At 40.4% G+C, this 25,000-nt stretch overlaps 5 protein-coding genes across 6 annotated transcripts; 1 reads left to right on the forward strand and 4 right to left on the reverse strand.

Moving 5' to 3' along the window:
• Positions 1-5: 5 nt before the first annotated feature.
• On the reverse strand, positions 6-1,778 carry LOC122131883 (glycine N-acyltransferase-like protein 3; the record flags this gene model as incomplete). The annotated part of the gene is made up of 5 exons (XM_042706601.1): positions 1,615-1,778; positions 1,385-1,495; positions 1,116-1,221; positions 873-999; positions 6-348 (listed from the first exon to the last, which is right to left on the reverse strand). Coding segments are annotated over exons 1-5 (762 nt in total), but the record flags the coding sequence as incomplete, so codon positions are not given.
• Positions 1,779-8,350: 6,572 nt separating this feature from the next.
• LOC122131882 (glycine N-acyltransferase-like protein 3) lies at positions 8,351-10,543 on the reverse strand. Of its 2 annotated transcripts, none has more exons than XM_042706599.1 (5): positions 9,816-10,543; positions 9,590-9,697; positions 9,379-9,499; positions 9,003-9,135; positions 8,351-8,847 (listed from the first exon to the last, which is right to left on the reverse strand). In XM_042706599.1, exons 1-5 carry the CDS (start codon positions 9,888-9,890, stop codon positions 8,448-8,450), a joined length of 837 nt encoding a protein of 278 aa, XP_042562533.1. In that variant the 5' UTR covers positions 9,891-10,543; the 3' UTR covers positions 8,351-8,447. The 2 variants fall into 2 exon arrangements, with proteins under 2 accessions (XP_042562533.1, XP_042562534.1); XM_042706600.1 differs by having other exon boundaries at positions 8,351-8,844; positions 9,816-10,540.
• Positions 10,544-13,061: 2,518 nt separating this feature from the next.
• Positions 13,062-14,248, reverse strand: cst3 (cystatin C (amyloid angiopathy and cerebral hemorrhage)). Its single transcript, XM_042706598.1, has 3 exons — positions 13,958-14,248; positions 13,664-13,774; positions 13,062-13,356 (listed from the first exon to the last, which is right to left on the reverse strand). The coding sequence occupies exons 1-3, from the start codon at positions 14,231-14,233 to the stop codon at positions 13,276-13,278; spliced, it is 468 nt and encodes a 155-aa protein (XP_042562532.1). The 5' UTR covers positions 14,234-14,248; the 3' UTR covers positions 13,062-13,275.
• Positions 14,249-14,543: 295 nt separating this feature from the next.
• ephx5 (epoxide hydrolase 5) lies at positions 14,544-22,150 on the forward strand. The gene is made up of 9 exons (XM_042706596.1): positions 14,544-14,879; positions 18,904-19,117; positions 19,239-19,419; positions 19,519-19,728; positions 19,821-19,950; positions 20,076-20,290; positions 20,568-20,676; positions 20,829-20,954; positions 21,368-22,150. Exons 1-9 carry the CDS (start codon positions 14,857-14,859, stop codon positions 21,573-21,575), a joined length of 1,416 nt encoding a protein of 471 aa, XP_042562530.1. The 5' UTR covers positions 14,544-14,856; the 3' UTR covers positions 21,576-22,150.
• On the reverse strand, positions 22,116-24,771 carry LOC122131880 (MAD2L1 binding protein). Its single transcript, XM_042706597.1, has 3 exons — positions 24,372-24,771; positions 23,879-24,156; positions 22,116-23,550 (listed from the first exon to the last, which is right to left on the reverse strand). Exons 1-3 carry the CDS (start codon positions 24,730-24,732, stop codon positions 23,020-23,022), a joined length of 1,170 nt encoding a protein of 389 aa, XP_042562531.1. The 5' UTR covers positions 24,733-24,771; the 3' UTR covers positions 22,116-23,019.
• Between the last annotated feature and the right edge of the window lie 229 nt (positions 24,772-25,000).

The raw sequence follows: 25,000 nt of genomic DNA on the forward strand, positions 1-25,000 counted from the left end.
AAACCCAAACTTTTAAAAAGCCTAAATGAGTGCTGGTTCTCTTCTTCTATGAAACAAAACACAGGGTAACCCTGAGTGTGGAGCTTCTTTGATATAGCACTGATAAGGATTTTTGCATAACCTTTCCCTCTGTGCTCTGGCTGTGTGTAAAGCATTCCCAGGGCACAATAAGCATACGTTAAAACCCAGGCCACTGGTTGACCATCGGTATCCAAAACACAGCAGGTGGGTAAATAGCGGATCATGTTCTTGATAAACTCCACGCTGTGTTCTCCTTCCCCAAACTTCCAGGTCTTATTAACCAAAGAAATGTGTGACTCATCAAGGGAGGATATTGCTACTGTTGAGCTAAAAAAAGTGAAAGAAACATAATTAGGACAGACGTTTTTGAAGACTAGCGATCTTTTCCAAAATTATAATAAAGTGTGTCACCCCTGCTCTTACGTTTTCTCATGTACATTCCACCTGCAAGCATTATGTCATGTAGGAAACTAGGAAAGGGTACAGGTGATATGGCGGAGTTACACCAAACATTAAAATGGTCAACATATGATCCATAAGTATATTGTAATTTGGAAGCATGTGAAGAATCTGATGGGTTTGGGCGGCTAAAACCATGTTGTATGCTCCTTTTCAACTGAACATGCTCTGATAATCAAAAGCATTATCTGATTTGACTGGTGGGTTAAATAAATAAATAAATAAATAAATAAATAAATGCTACATAAATAGTCAAACAAATTTAAATGCTTTTTAACAAAGCATGCATATGAAGTTAATTACATAAACATTACAGCGATTAGACTTTACTGTAGTTTAGTGCACAACTAGGATAGATATTATAGCCTAAACATTATGAAAACAGTATTTACCTGTCTGTTTGTGGGAGGTGAGAGGGATCCTGCAGTCTCAGCACATGACACACAACTAACTTGTTTCCAGTTGCACCTCTGGTGGCAGCTATACTTGTTATCATTTCCTCGTAACACAAGTCTACACCTACATGCCATTTCAATCACAGTCACATAAAATCACAGATTAGGTGCAGAAATATATAAAGACATCATCGGGGAGACTGGAAAAGTATTTAGAGACAAAACAACAAAAAAGAATACCTAAGCAAAGATAGTTTTCCCAGTTGACAATTTCTGTCTCAAGCAATATTTTCTTTAGTTTATCCCCATCTTTGGAGTAAACACTTATGTCTTTGAAGCAATCATCCTCCTGTAAATGCAAGCAAATTATTTTTCGACATTAAATTATGCACTGTCCATTTTTACCGATGTAAAATTGAACAGTCACACAAGGGTGCTGAATTCTCCCATAACTGGATTGGTATAAGGGCTACTGAATTGTCAGACTAAATGTAGTGCTTACGGTTTACCTTCTCCCGCAGTGGTCGGGTGAGGATTACTCTGAAATCTGGCCAGCGGTCCACCAGTACATCCATATGGTCAGCTTTAACTCTGTTCATTTGAAAAATGTAACCATACACCTGGAAACAAAAACAAGTTTCACCAAAAAGCTGCAAATCCAACACTATTAACGAATTAGATCTTTATTGCATTTTGTATATCATCTCGGGCACACGTGCGCACTCATAGAAACACCCACTTGCAACGACTGAGGAAAGAGGTCAGATAGCAGTGTCTCTGCCATCTTGAGTTGTTCCTCGTCCAGTATCTCCATAACTGCCTTGAAACAAAGCGGGTCAGGAAATGTTATCGATCAATTCAACTACCGCCAAACTTCAGTTGCGAAAACATAGGCCTCCTTTGTAGCCATGAACTCCGTTCATACTAGTTATAGCCTATATTTGAGTGATTTTCAGTTCTGTCTGTAGCTTTGTATTTAAGTTGACATGATTCAGAATGTCCCCTGTTCCATCAGCCTTTGTGGAAACTGAGCAATAATAACGTTATTAGTGTCACCCAATGAAGGCCATGTCTAGCATTGATAGCAGAAAAAAAGTTAAAAAGATAGACAATTAGATAATTACTTTATTTTTAACCAACTACCCTATCAATGCCAACAAATCTTTCTAAAAAGCATTTTGTAAAGGCCTCAGTAATGACCTCACGTGGAATTATATTTTGCACCTATCTCTGTTTTATCCTGTAGGTCATATCCTTTGGTTTGACATGTCCACAAGTATACAGGTAGTTTGTTTTAAATAGCATTAAGGTTATTTATTGCATGATCATGAACAGTGTCCAGAAGACCAAAAGAGGTTCCCTCTTAATCCACTGGAAGGCATTGCTCATTTATTAATCTAAAGAAAATCACAGTTTTTATTATAACAGTATCACAGGTAATATTAAGTCATAATCACATTATAAATAACTTTCATACAACTCACTGATAACCTGTCCAACAACACAGCAACATCAGTGCTCTAGATCTTCAGTTAGGTTATTGGCACACAAGTACTCTGGGGAAGAGCTTAACAAAACAATATCTGCCGTGGCAGCAGTGACTATTAGGTGGCAAAATGAAAGCTGTTAATGAAGAATCAACCTCAACAAGCAAATCATCAGAGGGTCAACATGAATATGTGTAAACAAAAAACCCCATAAAGTACTCAAATGAGAAGGCCAGGTGTGGGACCAGAGGACAATCCCCCGCTCGCTGTGTGCAATACTCAGCGGTGCAAGTGGATGAATTATTAGTGTCCATTAATAATGACCTCCGCCAAGTAGGTTATATTCTGTGCCGTTTGTCAGCAGGATTTTGCCTAAACAATTTTTATTAAACATGGTGGAGGGGTGTAGCATGGGTCAAGGGAATAACCATTGTGGGTGAAATTGGTACCAGCCTCACATGGGAGTACCAGACTATGTAGGTACCTTACCCTGTGAGCAGGCGCCGGGTGAATGTGGGTGCAATTGTGTGCAAATTGTGATACCGTCTTCGCGAGGGCCACCAAGACACACTGGTGCTGTCCTTGCAACAGTAACAATATGTTGGTAATCTCACCCGATTGGACAGGCATCAACCATTCAACACAAAGGCAGATCAATTAAGTTGAACACCTAGGGGGGCGCCACACAAAGTGTTGTGTCCTCCACAGTGGTAATAATGATAATCCACAAATCAGTCTCATAAAATATATTAAACTATCAATTTGGAACTCTGATTAATAATTAAATGAATAACTACAGCCAAAGTTACCTTATTAATAGCAAGGTTGAAGGTCATTAGAGTCAGTAGACCAGCGTATATAATCAAAGTATTTATTTACACAATGATAAGAAAATAACACACAATATGTAATCTAGCTAAATGTAACTAACTAATGAATTGAAGGAGTGTGGGGATGTGTAAGAGAGAGGGAGTGTGTGTGTGTATGTGTGAGCTTGTGGGCTCGGGATTGCGCTGTTAGGAGCGCGCCAGAAGGAATGTGTGTGTGTTCCTTTGTCCGATCACGGCAGTTCCGCGTGCATGTGTGTGCACGTTCGTGAACATACATGTGATGGGGACAAGGACGAGCCTATGTGCAGCGCGAAGTTTGAGTATTCCCTTCGCGTGTGTGGCTATGTGAAGGCCAATGTATATGTTAGCGTGTGTGCTTGCGATGCCATGTTAGAAGAGGGAAATGGTTAGTGATGCATGCAAGACCCTGTGTGTCTGATAAGCAATCCTAACGATAACCCTTAGATGGTGTGGCGAAGCCAACTACCAACTAACCATGAACATATAGAAACAGCTACGTTCGGTAAACAAAATAGATGAAACACATGAACAATGACATATGTAAACAGTCTTATGCTTAGCCAGGTTGTGAGTAAGCTACGATAGCTAAATGCCCAGTTAATGTCGAATTTACCAGTCCTTTGGATAAAGGGGTCGTGCTGGCGAATTCGATGTTGATGAGGCAGAGAAGAGATGAAGATGTCCGTAGATGGATGAAGATGTCCGTAGATGGAAAACGTTGTCCTTCCTGTGATGTCTTTGTTTCACTGCAGTTTAGTGGATTTGATCGCTCGTTCCGTTGCCGTTTGCCTTCTGTTGTGGTGCTTCGTCCCGTTGCAGGGTTAGCTAGCAGGTCTATTGTTAGTTGCTTGCGTCAAACTGACTTCGTCTACGTTAGCGGTCAGTGTTCGGCTAATGAGAGATCTTAGGCAATTGTTTAGACAAACGTGAGTCTTCACCGGTTGACGGTGGAAGGAGAGAGGGTGCTCCTCGGGCAACGCCAGGACAGAGATAGAGGTGTATACCTGGCAACGCCAACCCAGTGGAGAGAGAGAGAAAAAAAGACGCGACGCAACTGGTGGTCTTGTAGTGGGCGTGCTTTAGAATGGCATCGGGTTATGGCTGACTGTTTGACGTAGGTTCCTGATTAAACCATACGCACGTTACTGATTAAAGTCAACACAATGGACGAATTCCAGGTGTAGCCTACCTACACCATTAAATGTTGGAGCTGATCGGAATCATGGGGCATCATGAATCATCCCTGAAAATTTTACATTTTCGTTAACGTTGCGAGATGGGGCATTTTACGGTGGCAGTGCTCTGTGCTCTCCGAGTGCCCTTCTAGTTTGCACTGCATTGCCATAGGTCCATGTTTACATAAGTGTTCTGTTCATGAAATAAAAAATACATAGGGAAATACTACATCTTACTCTCCTATGCTGATCAGAGTTGTTGTGAAAGTTTTGGGTGGGCCGCAGAAGATTTTCAGATTTCAAATGGGGAATGGCTGACATATAAATATAGGCTAATACACAACAGTTACACTCATCATAGTCACTATGTAAAATGAATATAGTAATTAACAGATTTACCCGCACCATTAACAATTGGTGTTCAACAGATTTACTTCTATTCAAGGTCTCAATCTCCATAGATTTGTCTATTCCTTTCTTCTGGTAGTAAAGTCTGAGTGTATCCTGGTCAGTATAGGAGAACATATACAGTATTCCTACCCAGGGTTAGGGTTAGGTCAAGTCACTCCAAGTCATTAAGTCACTCTATTTGTAACTACGTTTGTAACTCCATTTCTTCTGATTTACCAAAGGGTTTCTCTGTTAGTCTTCTGTGTACCTATCCAAAGCAAGATTCCCAGTCTTTCCCAGAAGAGTAGGCTTTCCTTTTTACAGAATGGTTGGTGGCAGCCATTTTTAGAGCTTGATGCCAATTATATCCTGTGGGTAGATCAGAAAAAAATGGATAATTAATAGGGGTGTTACTGACTGAAATTCATGCCTGGGATCACTGCAATAATCACATACTAGGCTACAACATATTTAAAATTTCAGCATTGTTTTGCTTTTTTTTTTTTTTACTGATTGACCACTAGATGTCATTCTTCATCTTATATGAGTATTTATGTACCTCTGTCTACATAGGTCATATGCTGATAAGTTGACTGTTACTTACTTAGTGTTTTTATATTCATATTCTTTATTTAGGCCTCAGAACACTAATTGAGCGAGACGCTCATTTTCAAAGGTGCCGAAGTTTCATAGCAGTGAGAGTGTACAATAATACAGTTTTTTAATTAAATTGTTTCCTCACCAGTATAAAATTGGGAGTAGAGGCGCATTCTCTGTAGTTTTGGCTGTTCTCCACAGCATCTTGGACTGTGGCAATCACACGCTCTTTAGTGATGGGTTCAGGGAAGAATCCACTGCCCACCATCTCTTCCGCCACAGTGGCTGGAGCAGAGGGAAAGGTAGAGGAGAGGGTTATTCACACCACTGGTGACTCTCATCAGTAGAGGAAGAATGACTGAGGGACAGGGACGTGCACAGGAATTTTGAAGGGCAGTTGCTCTGCCCTGGAAAAAAGGGGCAACACGTTCATTTTTGTCACCGCCGCTGCCACGCCCCCTCCCCATGACGTATATTTTGCCTATATCATTTTAAACTCTTACTAACCGCCGCCGCCACGCCCCTCCTGCTCCTCCTCTCCTCAAGTGGTGGCGCTGTTTTTATTTCCTCTCCTTTTTCCTCCCAGTGGTCTGCTACTTCCTCAATAGAAAACACCTCAATCTCCTGAGATGTTGCTTCAATAGACTTTTTCTGATGAACAGGGGAAAACAAATATTTAAATAGATACATTTATGACATACATGTTGACATCTCAAAACCTCTAGGACAGGGGTTTTCAACCAAGGGTCCAAGGCCCCCTGGTGGTCCGCGACGGAATTGCAGGGGGTCCGCGACATGAGCCTATTGATCAGTTCACCATTGACTTTTTTTATTTTTATAAATATACCTGGGCCCGTCGACATATTTATGTCTGCATAGCCAAGTAGCATTGCCAAAAATACTGATGTAGACCCATATTCAGCGAAGAAATTACACTGACAAGTATTATAGGCAGAATATGTGTGCGGGGGGAGAGGGCGTGGCGGCGGCGGCGGTTACAAACATGAAAAAGAAGGGTACGGGACTGTAAAATGTTTTGGGAATCACTGGCACATCAGTGATGTCTGGTCAGAATGGTGGTCCCTGGGACAAAACCAGTTGAAAACCCCTGCTCTAGGAGGAAAAGTGGAGCCAAAAATGTGTGGAACCAGTGGCAATACAGTGTGATTGAGCAATCACTAATAATAAAAAAGAAGGAAAAAAGCTAACCGGAAAATCTGATGCTTGATAGGTGAAAATTCACATCGCACAAGGTTTATATAGACAGAAGTTTAGCGTTCAGCAGGGATAACCATGTGGTGGATCTCTGACGTCCGAGGCTCCCTGTCTTGCAAGGATGGCAGTTTTGTACAAGGTCGGAAGAAGCACTGTTCGACCCTTCTTATCCTCTGGTCTAAACATGCTCTTGTACATATGCAGACTAAGTGGCACCTACTAATCTAAGTTACACACACACACGGAAAAACTATGTTCCTGCTTACATGATTCATACAAGGTATATATTAATACAAGGCACTTGATTCATATATTCTTAAGTCATTAACAGTGCATGGAAATTATCTCCATCAATGCTTATTACTACTAATCTACATGCTAATAATGCTAATCATAAACTTCCATCAGATTAATCTCCTTATATTGTATGGATCCAATGTGAGTAAATGTATATATATCATATTAAATACTCTGTATATCTTAGTGATGGAGGACGCATGTTTAGTGGCGTGCAGGTTGAGGAGCCTCTCTTGGCAACAGATGAATTCCCACACAGTTTTGATATTATTTTGGCAGAGGAATGCCTACTTTGCACAAAACTGGATCCTCCACCAAAACCCAGTGCTGGATTCGCTTGTACGCCTTCAAGATGGTGCCCTTCTCAGGACTGGTGCGAGACCCTTCAGGTGAGTGCAACCACAGCAGTTTCACGAGTGTGTACATCATTCTGTTGTGCTGAGCACTGATGTCTTGTTGTGATGGTGCATAGCCCTTGGTCATCTTCACCCACTGTACCACAGCAGCATCAACAAGATCATCCCTCTTTGTGCGGCAGTAGAAGGTGTTGCCCCAGTATCAGTTGGACACATTACAGATGTGATGTGCCTGAAGAGCATATGGGGGGGGGGGGGGGGGGGTTACATAGTAATAAATATTCAACTGTAATAACACAGGTGAAGTGAGTTTATACCCGGTGGTGGTAGCAAGACTTGTAGAGGTATATATTACGTCCTGTACCCACACACTCATCACCTTGAAGACACTTCAGGGAGTACCTCCACACTCCAACAGGGCGTGACTCCGAAAAAAGAGCTGTGGAATTGGCATAGCACCCCTGACATAGCCAGGAGGTTCTGGTGGGTAAAATCACATTAGTGTTTTAAATCTTTTTTAGTTTGTTTGTTTCAGCTGCTTTTATTTACTACCTCTAATATGTTAAATTATTTTATGCCTACATGAAAGTAGAGGAGTAGGTGGATTTCTATTTCTTTCTGTTCAGTGTGCTTTTCACTTACCAGGACCAACAGTTATGTTATTGTATGAATCTGAATGTACCACTTTCTTTCTGATGTAGTTAGGTTGCAACTACATGAAAAATGATATTGCAAGATAATAATTATTTGTTGTGCATACTTTATTTTTTTTTCTAAATTCTATTAAGTAAACAGGACTCTTCTGTTAAGTCACATTAACTTGGGTTATACAAGTTGCCAACACTTAAAAATTATCACTGAGATTTACATGTTATTTAAAGTCGGCACAACTCAATTAAATGGAGTAAACACAACTATCTATGACATAAAGTAAACATAACTTTAAAATAGTTGTACAGTATTTACTGAATTTTTTCAAGGCAACTGATTTCCTAGATTTCTTTGAGTAAGTTCAACTTATCAAATTTGACAGTGAATTGGTGCAATAAACATGGCATGATCGTGGTGGTGCATTGTGATGATGTATGCATGTAGTGATGACACGCATTCATTTTCTATTCCTTTTATTTTCTTTTTCGGGCCAGACTTTGTGGTGCTGTGTGACATTTATCTGTTGACTCATGCGGAAAACCAATAATAGTGCCTAATAATTAAACTCAAACCAGGCTGCCCTGTAGGACGGGTCCTCTGTGAATCCCAGGCTCTTAAAGAGCCTGAAGGAGATGTCATTCTCTTCCTCTATGAAGCAGTAAACAGGATATCCCTGAGCATGAAGTTTCTTTGACATAACGGTGATCAGGGTCTTTGCGTAGCCTTTCCCTCGGTGCTCTGGCAGTGTGTACAGCAGGCCAAGTGCACAGTAGTCGTACACAAGCACCCATGACACAGGCTGGCCGGTTTCATCCGCGATGCAACAGCTTGGGAAGTGGCTGATCAGGTTTTTAATGTTGTTGTATCCCTTTTCGTTTCCTCCAAATTTCCACGTCTTGTTTACTATATCGATGTGTGATTCATTTAGAGAACATATCCTGGTGACAATGCTGCTGAAAAAAAGATAAACAGTGTCATGCTGATGTCTCCTCTGTGATATTCTTGTCATTGGTCACACTTTTAAAAATCATAAAAGTCAAGTGTATTTATTTTGTGATATCGTTCCCCTTATTGTTATTTTGATATGGACAGGAGTTGCAGACAGTACCTGTTGTCAGGTAGCTCAGGTAAGTCACATGGGTCAGATAAGCTCATGAGATGAACCAAAGTGAAGCCTCTTACATTCACTCCTCTAGAGGCCGCAACTTCCTTTAGCATGGGTGCAAGGGAAATATTGAACCCTGAATAAAAAACAAGAGTAGAACACATTCTTTTGAATGAAGAGTGCATTACAAATAAAATAAATAATTATTATTATTATTATTATTACATAGCTTGTCTGCATGTAGCTTCACGGTTAACAGCTGCTTCCAGAAAGACCAAGCCCTGATCTAGTAAGAACTCACTGGATCCGAGCCAGTTCACATTAAAAGTGCGCCACCCTGTGGGTGGTATATGAAATGAACATCTTAAATTAGACCTACCTCCAATCAAAAAGTATGTAGTCCAGTCAATTGCATTCTCTTCCAATATCATTCTTTTCAAGACTTGCACGTCTGTACAGAATAAAGTCACCTTCTTCATGTAGTCAGACACATGCTCATTCTGACTGGGCAAAAACAGGTTTGTAAATTATTTGGTGTAAAGACCATACAAATCAACAGACAAGTCTCTAAGACTGAAAAAAAAAATCACCTTTTGGTCAGGTCGGAATATAATGCTTTTGAAGTCAGGCCAGGAGTCTACAGCGACCTCCAGTGTGCATGGCTTATTTCGGTTCATACCAAAGAGAAATCCATACACCTAGAAAACGGAATCAGTAGTCAAAATGCAGTCTTTCCATGAGGTGCTTATGCAACGCTTCTAAAAGGCCATCGATGGTTCAATGCAGCCTTATCTTTTGATAGTGAGTTTAGCCTACCTTGGAACTTTTAGGCAAATAACACCGCAGGACCTGCTCTGCGGTCCTCAGCTCGTCCTGATCAAGAATCTTCATTTCAAAACAAATAGCCTAAAGAACAACAACATGGAGGGTAGCCGAAACAATCGTGCCACAACAGCAAGGTCCACCCGTCCAACTCTGTCCGAGGACGGCTCTAGGGTTGCAGAGCTACAGTCCAAGGACTCGCCTTATTCCCCTCCGCAAATTTGTATTGGTACATAAGTTAATGGTGAACGAACTGTGAGCGAAAGCTGTCGTTAATATTTAATTAGTTACCCGAACTTTAGGCTATGCATCTGCAATACGCTACACATAGCCTACTGGAAATAATTATTGCTAGTTGCCTATAATAGAGAAAAGTAGCGTACAGTGTGTCTTCAACTAACTTAGATTTATAAATAATACTACAGCATTTCTCGTTATATAAAACACCATCTTGATTAAAACTTGCTAGTTGTCTGATATGTGGGACAGTAACTTGGGGACGTAAAATAAGTACTTGGGTTACTTGGTGACATAAAAGTGTGTAAAAGAAGTACCTGGGTTACTAACAAAAAGTGTGACAGTTTCTGCATGTCTGAGTGGGCGCGGCGTTTTGCGTCACTTTAGCTTGCTCTATGGCAGGGGTCGGTAAGTAACTTGGGCCGTGGGCCAGTATTTTTCCTGGCCACTAGGTGGCGGGCCAGAGTCTGGGTTGCTGCCTATTTAGACGCTGCGTTAGGTGCTGTCATGGCAAAAAGTGACCGGGCGCCAAAAAGAGTAATGGGTGATGTAATATTGGCTTTCGAACGACTCTTGAGTGACAGTTGCTATACCAACGCTAGCATTACGTAACCTGGACATTACGTAACCTGGGCACTTTTTGGTCAGTCTCAAGAGTCAGCCAGAGAAAGCCATCAGCTACTTGTTAGTCGCTTAACATTTTGCCTAAAACTATGAAGTATTCCGTTTTAGCTACACCTGCCGGTATCCTGTACGTCAACATTTGCAGTCAATACTACTTTTTTAATCGCTATATATTGTGGCTAAACTAATTTTTCCCCGGTAAATAAAGTGTTCCATTTTAGCTGTTTACATCATCATTTGCATTTCAATTGAAATTGTTTAGAGTAGAAATTCGTTTTTATAAAAAGGAAAAAATAGTGATATACGGTGCTTGTTCATCTACCTTTTTAGCAAGCCAGCCAGTTAATTTGCTAACATCTTAAATAATATACGGTGCTTGTTCATCTACCTTTTTAGCAAGCCAGCCAGTTAATTTGCTAACATCTTAAATAATTTAAGATCTACCATTATTTGTTGATATAGGCCTATTTAGAAAGACTTGGGAGAGTTCATACTAGCTATACACTAAGCAAAATAAATATCTCCTAATGTGCCCTTGTGACTTAGCTACATCCTACCCTTTAGCGATAAGCAATTCCTCCCATTGTGCTCTATAGTTAAAGTTGGTGCAAACAATTCCCCGTTTTGTGAAAATGTAATTGTGGGTGCCGTCAGATATGTCTATTAATCACAACACATTAAGGACCTTCTTAAAGCAGCTAACGGAGGAATTGCTAATCGCTAATGAGATGCTAACCGGTAGAAATGTGCTTACTTTGACAATATAACATACTAGTGAGTCAACAACTTTCCTTACACAGTCAAACATCAAGCACATGGTTGTTTTGCTTGGTTTATTGCAGGTAAAATACAGGCAAGCTGGTCTCAGGTAGCGAAGTATAATGTGAGCTGCTCTGGGGTAAATCGCATTATTGAGGTATTTAATGCAGGGCCAGTCTGACTTCCAAAAAGAGCCCGGGTGACGTAATGCTAACGTTGGTATAGCAACTGTCACTCAAGAGTCGTTCGAAAGCCAATATTACGTCACCCGGGCTCTTTTAGGCGCCCGGTCACTTTTTGCCATGACAGTGCCCCTTACGTGACCTCGCAACAACTAGGCCTACATGAGGAAATGGATAGGTCTACTAAAAATAACAAATGATAATAAACCGTGTGAAGGAGCCCATTGGTGGTCTCTTTCAATAATTTAATTATTTTAATGAACTCTATCTTAGCCCCCTCTGTCAATATAGCCTCGCTTATTGTGAATAATAGCAATGATGGACTTCTTTCATCATTGAGCCTCCTAATTAGACATAGGCTACTGGAGTCTATCTTAGGCCACTTTTATTTCGAAATAGTTGGTTGACGCACCTCCTTACAATGTAACAATGTTTATTGTTTGGGGAAAATAGCGTGCAGAGAGAAGTTAGCAAAGAATTAGCTGGGAACGATGTCTTTCTCAAAAAGTCTAAAAAGGAAAGTTGACTACCAAAACAGAGCCTATAAAGGAGAATGGAAAGACAATTTTGCGTTCATCTTACCCAGTTTCACTAATGGAAAGCCCATGTGTCTCATATGAAACGGAGTTGTCGCGGTTTGCAAAACATAAACCTATGTTTTGTTTATTTCGCTCTGACGCAATAATCTTGTTGCAACACTTCTGTCGGGCTGAAGTTCAGTTAAAGACGAGTGATGAAATTAAGAATGCAAATCATGGTGACCTGGTGTTCTCTCTCATTTCTGCTTGGCATCAGCTTGCCTAATTCGTGAGCCTGTCGACCGGAAGAAAGATTAAAAAATAAATAAAAAAATAATAAATAAAAAAATTGGAATAATCTGACGGGTCAAAAAGAAATAGCTGGCGGACCATAATTGGCCCGGGGCCAATTCCTATCCATGCTCATTTACCCTTCCCGGTAACACAGATTTGAGAACATTTGTTTTCTTCGATTTACCAGTTTGTTGTGAAGGTAGGCCATTCAATAGAAGAAAATGGGATAGCAACTATTAGAAAGACCACCTCCAAACAGCGGAACAAATTATAGGAATTTCACTGTGATGTACATACACACATCTGTATATATTCTGTATGTGTAATATATATATATATATATATATATATATATATATATACACACACACACACACACACACACACAGAAAACCAAGGAGATTGATTGGTAGGCTACTTCTGTATGTTGCAATGTAGACTGCCGTTTTTCGACAATCCTAAAACAATGAGCTACGCAAGAGATATTGCAAAAAAGACCAATGCTTTGACACGTCATATATGCAATTGCATAACTTCACCAGGCAAGTGTGAACAGGGCAAGAATTCAGTTCCGCCTTCAAAAATCCCTTTCCTCATGCCAAATTAGACACACAGTCACAGCATGGTATAGCTAAATCTTTATTCTGAGAGAAGGGTAGATTCGTTTACAGTTGGCATATGATCAAAAATGCCACAGGTATTAGTTGTAATGTATAGAAAAGTCAGTCAGTAAGTAACAGTATTCTTGCCAGATAAAAATATGTTTGTTATGAATGTTTTGTTTTTATGACTCGTGGCAATCCAAAACCTGACTGGGTGTGGAAGCTTCTTCTAGGAAATCTAATGTTTGCAGACGTTCTTGATAACCACTGGTGGGCCCATCCATGGACGGCTCCAGACCTCAAAAGTGCATGTGTAGGGCTGAAAGACAAACATAACGGAGCACAGAATGAGATTAGGAACTAACAGTAGGTCATCACACAGGTCAAATAAGACTGAGAAAGTAAAATTGTGTTTAAAGTATGTATTGTAGGTAACACAGTGGCAAAAATTGAGGAATAAACTGTACATAAATTTACAGATTGAGACCTCAGTTTTAACCTGGCCTCATCAATTTTAAACGACATCCTCACAACAGCTTGGAGATCACAGAGTAGCTGCACGACCTGCCAGCCTTTCTGAACGCGTTATCTATTGTCTTAACACGCCAGACTATTGCGTAGTTTACCTTAGCAAGCGTTAAATCAGTGTGGATTTCGCACTCAGTCTCCACTCCGCCCTTTCTGCAGCTGGTTCTCGCCATTTCCACAGTGAAAATGTACTTCATCCCAGCAACGACCTGTTCATGGGTACAGAAATAAAAATGCAGACTTAATAAATGTAATAAGGCGATATCCTAGCTACTTCATGCTAACATGGGCGCAGTTAGGCTGTTCACGGGCCAAGTTGTCGAGTCTTGTCCGCAAAAACACGTTTGTAGACATTTGTCGAATATGACATACAAATGACATCGTTGTCTAACCTGTTTCTGGACCTTGATCACTTTAGCCACTTTGTTGATGTACATATCATTGGTCCCCTTGTTGTGCTGAACAACAGCAAATTGCAAGGCATTTTGCACCCCTTCATCGTTTACGTTCGCATCAGATGGGCCACCAACTAAACCCGCGCTGGTAACAGCAAACGCCACAGTAAAAATCGGGACCAATATCTTCCACATCACGACCGTTGATTCGCTTTTCCGACTAGGCACCGACACGGATGTAGTATAAATCTCCTCTGTTGTTTGCTGAATCATTATATAAACAACAATTACGTAGCCTATGTAGACTGGGCGGAATTAAAGCTATTCCACCAATCACAGGGCAGAATGTTTGCTCAGTCAGAAGCTGATAACGTAATATGAAGGAAAGGTCCATCTGAAAATGTTTTAAAGGATTGCTCTTGCCTATAATATAAATGGTTTAGGATCTAATCATTTATTTTGTAGAAAGAAAAAATGTGATTGACACAAGAGAGCACTTGTTGACAGGGCATTTCACAGCTTCTGTCAATAACTATTTGACGAGTATAATGAGATCGAAAATTAGTCATTTTGTCATTGAATTATATTAGACTGGGATGGTTCAATGATTGTCCAGCAAGTCAACAGCTGTCACTAGAGCTGTGATTACTTCATGTCCACGGTGTCTGTTTTTTACCAATGGAGACCTCTATACACTGTCGATGGGTTATACCAGGCTACGGTGACCATGTTTCTCCAGATATCGGTCCGTACCGACCTTTCCTACTTCCTTTTACTTCGGTGTGTCAACCAGCAGGGGTAGTCCTACACTATATGGCACATCAAGTGTTACTCCCTGATACTAATACTTGACTTCAAGAATTCGAGTTTGTGGGGAAAACACCATATTTACACCAATGCAGTCAGTCGAACATTTTCGGTGAGTCACCTAGTTTTTTCATCACAACACAAAATCGGAAGAGGGTTTGCATGTTTCTTCCGCTATTGTCGACTCAGCTGTCCAATGGGGCATTGTTATGGGTTCTTGAAAGTTAGTAGGCCTACACCTATCTTGATACTTTTTCCAGCTTGCTTTGTCAGCATTGTCTCAGGTTACACGTAGGTCTAAACTCACTTTACTTGCATTTGTTCTGTAGAAGTAGGCAATTACTAACGATTGTGGGTGTTTTGCGATTTGGGAAAGTGAAAGAATGAAAGCCAAATGAGACGTTTTGTTGTCTACCACTAAACTACGCCACAAAAGTGGTAACCTGTGGTATACCTCAGGGGTACAAGGGTGCAATGCAAGTAGGAATTGGGCCTAGCCTACGCCAACAAGTAGACTACAGATAGATACACTCACCCATGGTTGGCTAACACTAACGCTAAGGTATAATGCATAGGAGAGCAAACGTTGCACTGTTTTAATTTCAGATGATTTTCAGCCAAGAGTTTCAGCCGTGCCATATTGGTTGAACCACTAAGGAGTGCAAAGTTCAGAGCATGAAACAAATCATGGCAGTAGGCTACATGTTTTGACTGGAACGTGGGGTTGGTATTTAGTCTTAGTATAGCCTACCCTTGAAATCAGCAGTTACAACGATTACAGATGCATTCTTATTCTTTTGTTTGTACACTAGAAATCCACACGAAATGATAAAACTATGTAGTGAGTATTTTTATTTTTTTTGGCAGAGGACTTCTTCTAATCTTTTATGGCAGGTTATTAGGCTACAGGTTAGCTGGAGTACCCATAAGTCCTCTGCATTAGCCTTGGACTTAGAGTTAGTGCTTAGACATTTGAGGACATTTGCAGACAGGGTTTGTCAGCACATATTTCGCTCACTTCATCAGATATTTTTGTCTCATTCACGACTTTTTGTGTCTGCTTTTGGGTTCCGAAATTGCACCCTTGACCTCACCGGCCATGATAAATATGTATTGACTTGTATTCAGGTCAGTTGGAACAGTTTTAAACAAATTGTTAACAGAGAAATGCAAATAAGCGGATACCATTACCAATGCATACAGGCCTGAAATGCCTTAAACCAGACGGGTGCAACAACCTGATAGGTAGGAACAAGCACATAATATTACGCGTTGGATTTCCGGCTCCATAAAGCATAGGCACCACTCTCTAGAAAATCGCACAGCTCAATGTGGAGGCAAAAGACAGAAGGGGAAAAGATTGTAGACAAACCTGACTCTGGGCCTTGATCACCTTTGTCACTTTGCTGACGTACACATCGTTGCTCTGCTTGTTGAGTTCATCGACTGCGAAATTCAAAGCGTCTTGCACCTCAGGAGTGTTAATATCTACATCAATCGGTCCTCCAAGTAGGCTGGTGCTGGCAGAAGCCAGGGTGACCAGTAAGGCTGCAGCTGTCCAGAACATGGCCTCTGTTTCTCTTCAAGGAAACGGAGAATGTTTGGCTTGAAAAAGGTCTCTGAGGCAATTCATTCCGCATTATAAACAGGATAAACAGGATGAACAGGTTTTATATATATATATGTATATACAGCGGGTAAAATAAGTATTGAACACGTCACCATTTTTCTCAGTAAAAATATTTCCAAAGGTGCTATTGACATGACATTTTCACCAGATGTTGGTAACAACCCAAGTAACCCATACATACAAAGAAAACAAATTAAATAAGTTCAGAAATTAAGTTATGTATAATAATGTGAAATGACACAGGGAAAAAGTATTGAACACGCTTACTGATATTTATTCAATACTTTGTACAAAAGCCTTTATAGGTAATGACAGCTTCAAGACGCTTTCTGTATGGAGAAACTAGTCGTATGCATTGCTCAGGTGTGATTTTGGCCCATTCTTCCACACAAACGGTCTTCAAATCTTGAAAGTTCCCTGGGCCTCTTCTATGATCTCTGATCTTCAGTTCTTTCCATAGATTTTCAATTGGATTCAAGTCAGGTGATTGGCTGGGCCATTCTAGCAGCTTTATTTTCTTTCTCTGAAACCAATTGAGAGTTTCCTTGGCTGTTCACTTTCTTGCTGAAATGTCCACCGTCGTTTCATCTTCATCATCCTGGTAGATGGCAGCAGATTTTTATCAAGAATGTCTCGGTTTTCCATTCATCCTTCCTTCAATTGTGTGAAGTTTGCCAGTACCGTATGCTGAAAAGCAGCCCCACACCATGATGTTCCCACCTCCAAACTTCACTGTTGGGATGATGTACAGTGCCATTTGTCCTCCAAACATGGTGTGCATTATGGCATCCAAAGAGTTCAAATTTGCTCTCATCTGACCAGACTATATTCTCCCAGTATTTCACAGGCTTGTCCAAATGTTGTGCTGCAAACTTTAAACAAGCTTTAACATGCTTTTTCTTCAGCAATGGAGTCTTATGTGGTGAGCGTGCATACAGGCCATGGCGGTTGAGTGCATTACTTATTGTTTTCTTCTAAACAACTGTACCTGCAAATTCCAGGTATTTCTGAAGCTCTCCACTGTGGTCCTTGGCTCTTGGACAACTCTTCTGATAATTCTTTTCACTCCTCTGTCAGAAATCTTGCGAGGAACACCTGGTCGTGGCCAGTTTATGGTGAAATGATGTTCTTTCCACTTCCGGCTTATGGTCCAAACAGTGCTCACTGGAATATTCAGAAGTTTAGAAATGCGTCTGTAACCAATGCCATCAGTATGTTTTGCAAAAAGAAGGTTACGAAGGTCTTGAGAGAGCTCTTTGCTTTTACCCATCATGAGATTTTTCTTGTGTGACACCTTGGTATTGAAACACCTTTTTATAGGCCATCAGTTGGGATATTAATTTGCACTGACAAGGGGCCGGATTGCTTTCTAGTTAATGATAGATTTCAGCAGTTTTCTTGGCTTTCCATGCCTTTTTGTACCTCCCTTTCTTCATGTGTTCAATACTTTTTACCTGTGTTATTTCACATTAATACACATAACATAATTTCTGAATTTATTTGTGTTGGTTTCTGTGTATGTATTGATTACTTGGGCTGTTACCAACATCTGGTGAAAATGTCATGTCAATAGCACCTTTGGAAATATTTTTACTGAGAAAAATGGTGACGTGTTCAATACTTATTTTACCCGCTGTATATATACAGGATGGTGAAGTTGATGATTGCGGAGAATGCCCTTTGTGTTTGAACAGTTGTAGCAATTACTGTTTGTTAATAAGGCCAGGCCGTTAATCCAAGAAGATATAGAAATTTTACTTCTTTATTACTGCCTCAGCCCCTTAATCAATGCAAAACATAAGATGACTCTGTACTGCAGTAAATAAAAGTAGAGCTAACAGTCAGATTTTAGGTGGAGCAGTGGAGCAGATGGAGCAACCCCCCTGATATTTGTTCATGTAATCATAGTGGAGGGCATAGTCTGAAATGAACACAATCAAGACAATTTGTTCGTTTCATCCATGTGGTCTGACCAAATTTCTTAGATAAGAGTTCGTTGACACATCTGACATTAGGTCAACACCTGTAACCACTGGGCGTATCTATGAGGGGGATGATAGATCACGTCACTGTTTAGATATTACTGTCTATTTTTATGTCATTACTAATTACCTATTAGTAACAGTGCACAACATATACAGCACACCAAAGATATGCCGGTTCATGTCGTTGCTTATTTCTATGTCTTTTTTTCTACTGATTCATTCTGATTGCATGATAAGTTGATGAAGAGCCTGATGGTTAGTCATAATCTTCATATCCATCATCCCTTTGTACACCATACAGTAAAAAGCCACAAAGCATTATTTGGCCTTGGTCTTATCTCTGAATTAAAAGTTGCTGTGTCAGTTACAAAAAAAACGAATTTGATCAATATGTTGCATAATGAGTTTGTCCAACAACCAAACTTCTATTTTGCAATCACCTAACAGGACAAGTAACTTTTACCATAAATGGAGCTGTTACATTTGTTATGGGCTGAACTTGTGATTTTTGTGTACTGCAGGAAAATTCTAGAAGGTTTGGACCAGCACCATCTACAGCTGCTGGCACTGTCTTCAGTAGGGGTGGGATGTCTAACATGCTATCTGATATTCAAGAAAAAGGTCACAAAGACCATCCCCTTGGGCGAAGGTTGGTGGGGGAGAGGTGAAAGATCACTTAGTGAAGATGAGAAAATACATCCTTTCACGGTGGAGACTTCTGAGGATGAAATTCAGGTAAGAAAGATAAAGAACAATGCAAATATTATATCTAATTCAAATAAAACAAATATTACAAACACAGACATGTTGCTTACATTTTACCCACTGTGTGATGATTGTCTGCTTTTGTTCTTAGGATCTTCATAGACGTATTGATCAGACAAGGTATACAGAGCCACTGGAAGATAGTCGCTTCCATTATGGATTCAACTCTGTTTACCTCAAAAGGGTTGTGTCATACTGGAGGAATCAATTTGACTGGAAGAAACAGGTGAAGGTGCTGAACAAGTATCCACATTTCAAAACCAAAATAGAGGGTGAGTCAACAGGATCAGTACCTAATACCTGATTTAACGATATCATCCCAAAATTATAAGAGACGTTTCTAGTAAAGGCTATCCGTGCCTTGATCCCAGGACTGGATGTACACTTCATCCGTGTGCGTCCACAACATCGCGATGGACAGAGGGTCTTGCCTCTCATGCTAGTCCATGGATGGCCAGGATCATTCTTTGAGTTCTACAACATCCTCCCACTGCTCACGGAGACACAGGATGACCTGGCATTTGAAGTAATCTGTCCCTCTATCCCAGGATACGGCTACTCCGAAGCACCACATAAACAGGGTAAAGAAAGCTGTCATGTACAGTATGTATGTGTGTGCAATGAAGTAGGTGCAGATAGAGCCTGGGTTGCATGGTTTGTGTTTGCTCTTCAGGATTTAACACAATGGATGCTGCTCGAGTCTTCCTGAAGCTGATGGAGCGTTTGGGATTCACTGAATTCTACCTTCAGGGGGGAGACTGGGGCTCCCTCATCACTACCAATATGGCCCAAATGAAGCCTGAGTAAGGATGCTTTTGCCTTTTAAGTGGTTAGTTTGCTCGTTTTAGACCAAAACTCCTTACTGCTGCTTTAAAGAAACACAGTTTCCTTCTGAATTATAGCACCATCTTTTGGTCCTTTCCTCTAGATGTGTCAGAGGCCTCCACTTGAACATGCTCTCTGTAACACGAGGAGGTTTTGGTATGCTGCTCTCTCTGATCATCGGACCCTACCTGCCTTTCTTGGTTGGCTTCACACGTGAAGATGTCCGTCGGCTCTTCCCTTACTTTGAAAAGAATGTGTACGAGATTCTGAGGGAGACAGGATATCTACACATTCAGGCCACTAAGCCAGACACAGCAGGTAGACTTTGCTGTGGCATGAAAATGATTCAATGATTTAGTCAGTGTTTCTTAATTGCATTTTTGTGATCAATAGTGTCATTACCACTTTGTCATCGATCATCAAATTCAGTCAAACATAGCGGAGCAGTAATGATGGCACCAATGTTAAAGCATTAATTGTGATGTTAAATATGATTCCCATAGTATACAGTGAATTGAAATCACAATGATTTAGTGAAGGCAATCTCTGAAATCGTTTCCTAACAGGTAATTCTGAGTTTAATCCCCCTCTGCAGGCTGTGGAGTGAATGACTCCCCTGTTGGGTTGGCTGCCTACATTCTGGAAAAGTTCTCAACTTGGTCTGACAAGCAGTATAGGGGTCTAGAAGATGGGGGCTTGGAGAAGTAAGCTGTTAGTACTGTACTGTTGTAGCTCCTTTGGGTGAATTTATTTTAATTTATTTTTTAGGAAATAACCATGTTTTTTGTTTAATGATCTACATGCACATTTACCAGTTACATCACTGTCCTACAAATAAATGTTTTCTCTGATGCAGGAAGTTTTCCCTGGATGACCTTCTTACCAATGTTATGATCTACTGGACCACTGAAACCATTGTTTCCTCAATGCGTTTCTATAAAGAGAACCTGAAATCAAATCCAGAGAAGAGGGTAGACTCCAGGTCAGTCCGATACACAGAATTATCCCATATTATGAATTTTATATGTGAATATGAAATGTAGGGGACCGTTCTAAAATATATATATATATGGTAGGGTGAAAATATATAATTGAACTATGTGTTTAAACATGGTATAGAGTTTTTGGTTCAAACTGTTGATTTGTTGTACACATTATCCATTGTTTTTATTAATTTAAAAAAGTATTTTATTTTTCATTATTATTTATTTTAATCTAAAGAAAATATAGTATTTTCACCCTACAATCTACATGCATTTATCAGCAATGCCTAGAGATTCCATCAGTGACTTACAATCAACTGGAAAGAGCAAACTACGTTAGGACTTCAGCTTCTCAAACCTTTTCAGTGACAATCTTCCCGTTCATTGATTAATATGGAATTTGTGCTCCTAGGACTGGTATTTATGTGCCAATGGGATTTGCCGCTTTCCCCCATGAGCTGGTTCACTGCCCCTTGGCGTGGGCACGCTGGAGGTTCAAGGACATCCGCTCCTACTCTTACATGTCCAGTGGGGGGCACTTTGCTGCCTTTGAGGAGCCCAAGCTATTGGCTGACGACTTTGTGCAGTTTGTAAAAAAGGTGGAATGCAAAAATCTATAAATTGCCAACACATTAAACAAAAAAACACATAAAAAGATGTGTTGTGTTTGGAATTCATTGGACTCCACTTAACTCCAGGTGATCACTTGGTGTGACTGGCATTAGCCATGTTATAATCTGGGAGGTATTATGCAGACCCCTTATAATCTACACATATAGGCAATGACACACATGCAGATACCGTACTGTCAAATGACTGATATTTTACAAAACCACTCATGATGATTATCAAGGGATAATTAATATTGAAACCCCTGAATTACTTTAACCAGAATCACATGAATCTGACCAAATGTAGAAAAGACAGTTAATAAGATGTTAAGAAGCAGTTTTCTTGACGAGACTCCACACAGTACCTATGAAACTTTGTTTGAAATGTGCCTTTTGGTGGAATCAGTGAAGCCAGCAAATTGCAGGCCTTTAATGGAAAAGTGTAACCTTTTTCACCCAGTAGGTGTTAAAGTCTCTGTGTTGTTAGTGTTCTGAATGATGTAATGTATTAAATGTAGAGTGAAACTGAAAATGATTACAAAAAAAAGATTAAGAATAAAATACATCCTCTGATGCTTTAATAATGCAAGACTTTCACCACATTCAAAAACACACAATTCAAAACTGAAACACACACAGACAATTCATAGGGTCAGACCACAGTTACATCACTCAAGGCAAACCTCAAATTCAAAGGCCATCACCGGGTCATTAAGTGCCGGATTCTAGGATGGAGATTCAAGAAGATGTCAAAAGTCAGATCTCCTACGAACTCTGAGGACAAACCAAAATTTAGTTTTTGTTCCTGTCTTTACAGCCATGTTATTTTACATGAATGTTTGCATACTGCCTGAAGCGATAACTTAAGACAGTTTTGTAGTGTTTTGTCTCACCTGAGAAAGAAATGGCAAGAGTGAAACTACATTTAGTATATGGTCATGTAATCTGCCAGTTTCTTGAAGCATAGCAGAATCTCCATTTTTAGCAATCAACAATTTCCCAGAGGCGTTTGGGTGAAATCCTCATGTACACAAAAGGATTAGGCTGTATAAATATGTCTGTTAAGGTGGAAACCTAGAAACAACATAAACTTAGCCTGCGTAAAAACAAATAAATGTGTTCTATATAAGGTTAAAACAGTGAAATGGCTTTTTGCCCGGCATCATCCAAATGTATAGTCGCAATGTTATCCTCATATCAGTCTATCGTTCTACTCTAAAACACTTGACTATTCAATTAAAATGCAAACAAAAGTAAAGTTCATGGATGATAATTGTATTTTATATTCATCATTTAATAAAATTTTAAATAACAGTGCCATGGAACTGGAAAGAGGCAAGGTCCTGAGTATCTCTGGCTGGTTTTCCCTTAATCATGTTCCTAGCCCTGACAAGCACCATGACGAATTCTGAGGTAATGACTGAATCTATTCGAGGCATCCCTCATTGAGTTATCATTTGCAGAATCCCTTGATGGTCACGGGTGCTTGAAACCACACGTAGTCCCCCCATTCAGTGGAGTTTGATTGTGCTGCTCCACTGAGATAGGGCTCACAAGCTAAATGGATGACCTGCCTTTTCACTCGTGTGGGCACCTTGAAATCCAACTTGGGTCGAAACCCAGACACACCGCAGTCTCTGTGTCCCAGTGCCATGACCGTTGTGGTCAGAAGGTGAACAGGCCGAACGTCCGTCAAGATGTCGGCCACAAAGAGAGTGCGAAAGAGCCTGCGCAGGCACATGGACGCACGGAGGCAGCCATCACCGGTGCTTAGAGCCACCTCCTCCATGTTGATCTCGTATAGCTGTTTGGGTAGAACCAGAGAGCCCCCCAGAACCAGCAGCACACGGGGAACCAGTGTGAGGGAAAAAAGCACTTCCAAGTGACTCAGCACCTCATCCAGGTCCTGCAGCATGCGCTGGCATTTCCTCCAGTCCAAACTCCCAGCAGCTCTCGGTGGTCTCCAGCCCACAATGTCTCCTTCCTGCACGAAGAACAAAGGCTCTGACAACACAGCATTTCCCAATTTGTTTTGCTGATGCCAAATTAACAGAGACTTTGAAAAAACGTGTTTTTTTTCCTTTCTTTTTGATTATTCAAATTTCTGTAAGACTGGTCCAACACGTCTCCGAGCAATATCAGTTGGAATAGACATAGATGTTTGGTAAATTAGGTTTTTTTTTCCAAATAAAGTGTACTTTTCTGTGTAAAACTGTACAACATACAATTTCTAATATAATTATTGGTCAAATGCACATATATGATGGGAGGGAAGGTGTTCTGCATCTCCCATCTCCCAGCATTTCCCTTACCTGTGTAGATAACTGCTGCTGCTTCTGGTGGTACTTCAGCTGATCATAGGTCATTGGCAACTGCTGTCGTTGGTAGAGTACACACTTGAGGATTTCACAAACAAACCTACAGCAAGTGTCTTTGGTGACATATCCAGGAAAGACCACGTCCACCACACCTTCCTCCTTGGCTTTCCGTAAGACCTCGGAATCACCATTCGGACCCTCTCTTTGAAGGGATATGCCATCTTCACTTGAGTGGTCTGGGACGTTAGCGGTATGCTGACCGTTTGGTAACTCTGATGACCACGATGAAGACAAGAAGCGAAAACATTCATTAGCAATGGTCATGGAACACGACAGTCTAATACAAACCATCAGCATTTCTTCTAATGATCAGAAAATCACAGATACCTATACAACTGAACTGATGAACTTCAGCTACTTCATAGCTATGCTAACTATGCTATGTCGATTTCGCTAGCAAAATGCATAAGCTATCTAGCTTACTTACCACTGTGACAAGATGACACAATCGCTTGTGATGTTTCCGATATTACAGAACCGCTACAGTTTTCCTTATTGTCTAATTCCTTTGACCCATCACTTTCAAGCACCGACTTATTTGTTGACATACATCCAGAGAGTCTTTTCATTAACACTAGCTTTGAAAATGGCTCACAGCCCGTTTTCTCGTTAGCAGTAATATTACATTGCGCTGTAACGTTAGCCACGTTTGATATGTTTTCACTTTCTCGACAGCTTGAAAAATCAACTTGAGAACAACCTTCTTTACTATTTGACAGAGAATTTTCAAGATTTAATTCCATATAAGTACTACTATGTATAACTTGACTCTCCCTCTCGCCCTCCATTGCTGCGAAGAGTTTGAATCTCCCTCTAGTGAGGAATCATGGGTAAATTATGAAAGCGGAAGTTGCAGTCATTTTAAATACACATCTAAATTCACTAAATTCACTCAGAATTAATCTGTTATTTTGATGAAGGCACAGGCCTTCATGAACGTGGAAATATCGCAGTGCACAGAGTTCAATCACAAAATGAATTATATTTTAAACCGGTTTCTTTTTTCTGTCGCTTCCTGTCACTCCTATAACTGGAATGTATGTTACAAATTCAGAG

The sequence above is a fragment of the Clupea harengus genome, unplaced genomic scaffold, assembly GCF_900700415.2.
Source record: "Clupea harengus unplaced genomic scaffold, Ch_v2.0.2, whole genome shotgun sequence".
In the NCBI taxonomy this organism is placed as follows: Eukaryota; Metazoa; Chordata; class Actinopteri; order Clupeiformes; family Clupeidae; genus Clupea; species Clupea harengus.

Excerpts from the sequence above, each read along its gene's own strand:
- ephx5 (XM_042706596.1), top strand. The coding sequence starts at position 14,857 with ATGCAGTCAGTCGAACATTTTCG. Across the intron at positions 14,880-18,903 it reads CAGTCAGTCGAACATTTTCG|GAAAATTCTAGAAGGTTTGG; the intron begins GTGAGTCACCTA and ends TGTGTACTGCAG. Across the intron at positions 19,420-19,518 it reads TTTCAAAACCAAAATAGAGG|GACTGGATGTACACTTCATC; the intron begins GTGAGTCAACAG and ends CCTTGATCCCAG.
- LOC122131880 (XM_042706597.1), bottom strand. The coding sequence starts at position 24,732 with ATGGAGGGCGAGAGGGAGAGTCAAGTTATACATAGTAGTACTTATATG. Across the intron at positions 24,157-24,371 it reads TGTGTCATCTTGTCACAGTG|AGTTACCAAACGGTCAGCAT; the intron begins GTAAGTAAGCTA and ends CGTGGTCATCAG. Across the intron at positions 23,551-23,878 it reads AGCAGCAGTTATCTACACAG|GAAGGAGACATTGTGGGCTG; the intron begins GTAAGGGAAATG and ends TTCTTCGTGCAG.
- LOC122131882 (XM_042706599.1), bottom strand. The coding sequence starts at position 9,890 with ATGAAGATTCTTGATCAGGACGAGCTGAGGACCGCAGAGCAGGTCCTG. Across the intron at positions 9,136-9,378 it reads TACATACTTTTTGATTGGAG|GGTTCAATATTTCCCTTGCA; the intron begins GTAGGTCTAATT and ends TTTTTTATTCAG. Across the intron at positions 8,848-9,002 it reads CCTGAGCTACCTGACAACAG|CAGCATTGTCACCAGGATAT; the intron begins GTACTGTCTGCA and ends TCTTTTTTTCAG.
- cst3 (XM_042706598.1), bottom strand. The coding sequence starts at position 14,233 with ATGATTCAGCAAACAACAGAGGAGATTTATACTACATCCGTGTCGGTG. Across the intron at positions 13,775-13,957 it reads TGATCAAGGTCCAGAAACAG|GTCGTTGCTGGGATGAAGTA; the intron begins GTTAGACAACGA and ends ACCCATGAACAG. Across the intron at positions 13,357-13,663 it reads CTGATTTAACGCTTGCTAAG|CCCTACACATGCACTTTTGA; the intron begins GTAAACTACGCA and ends TTTGTCTTTCAG.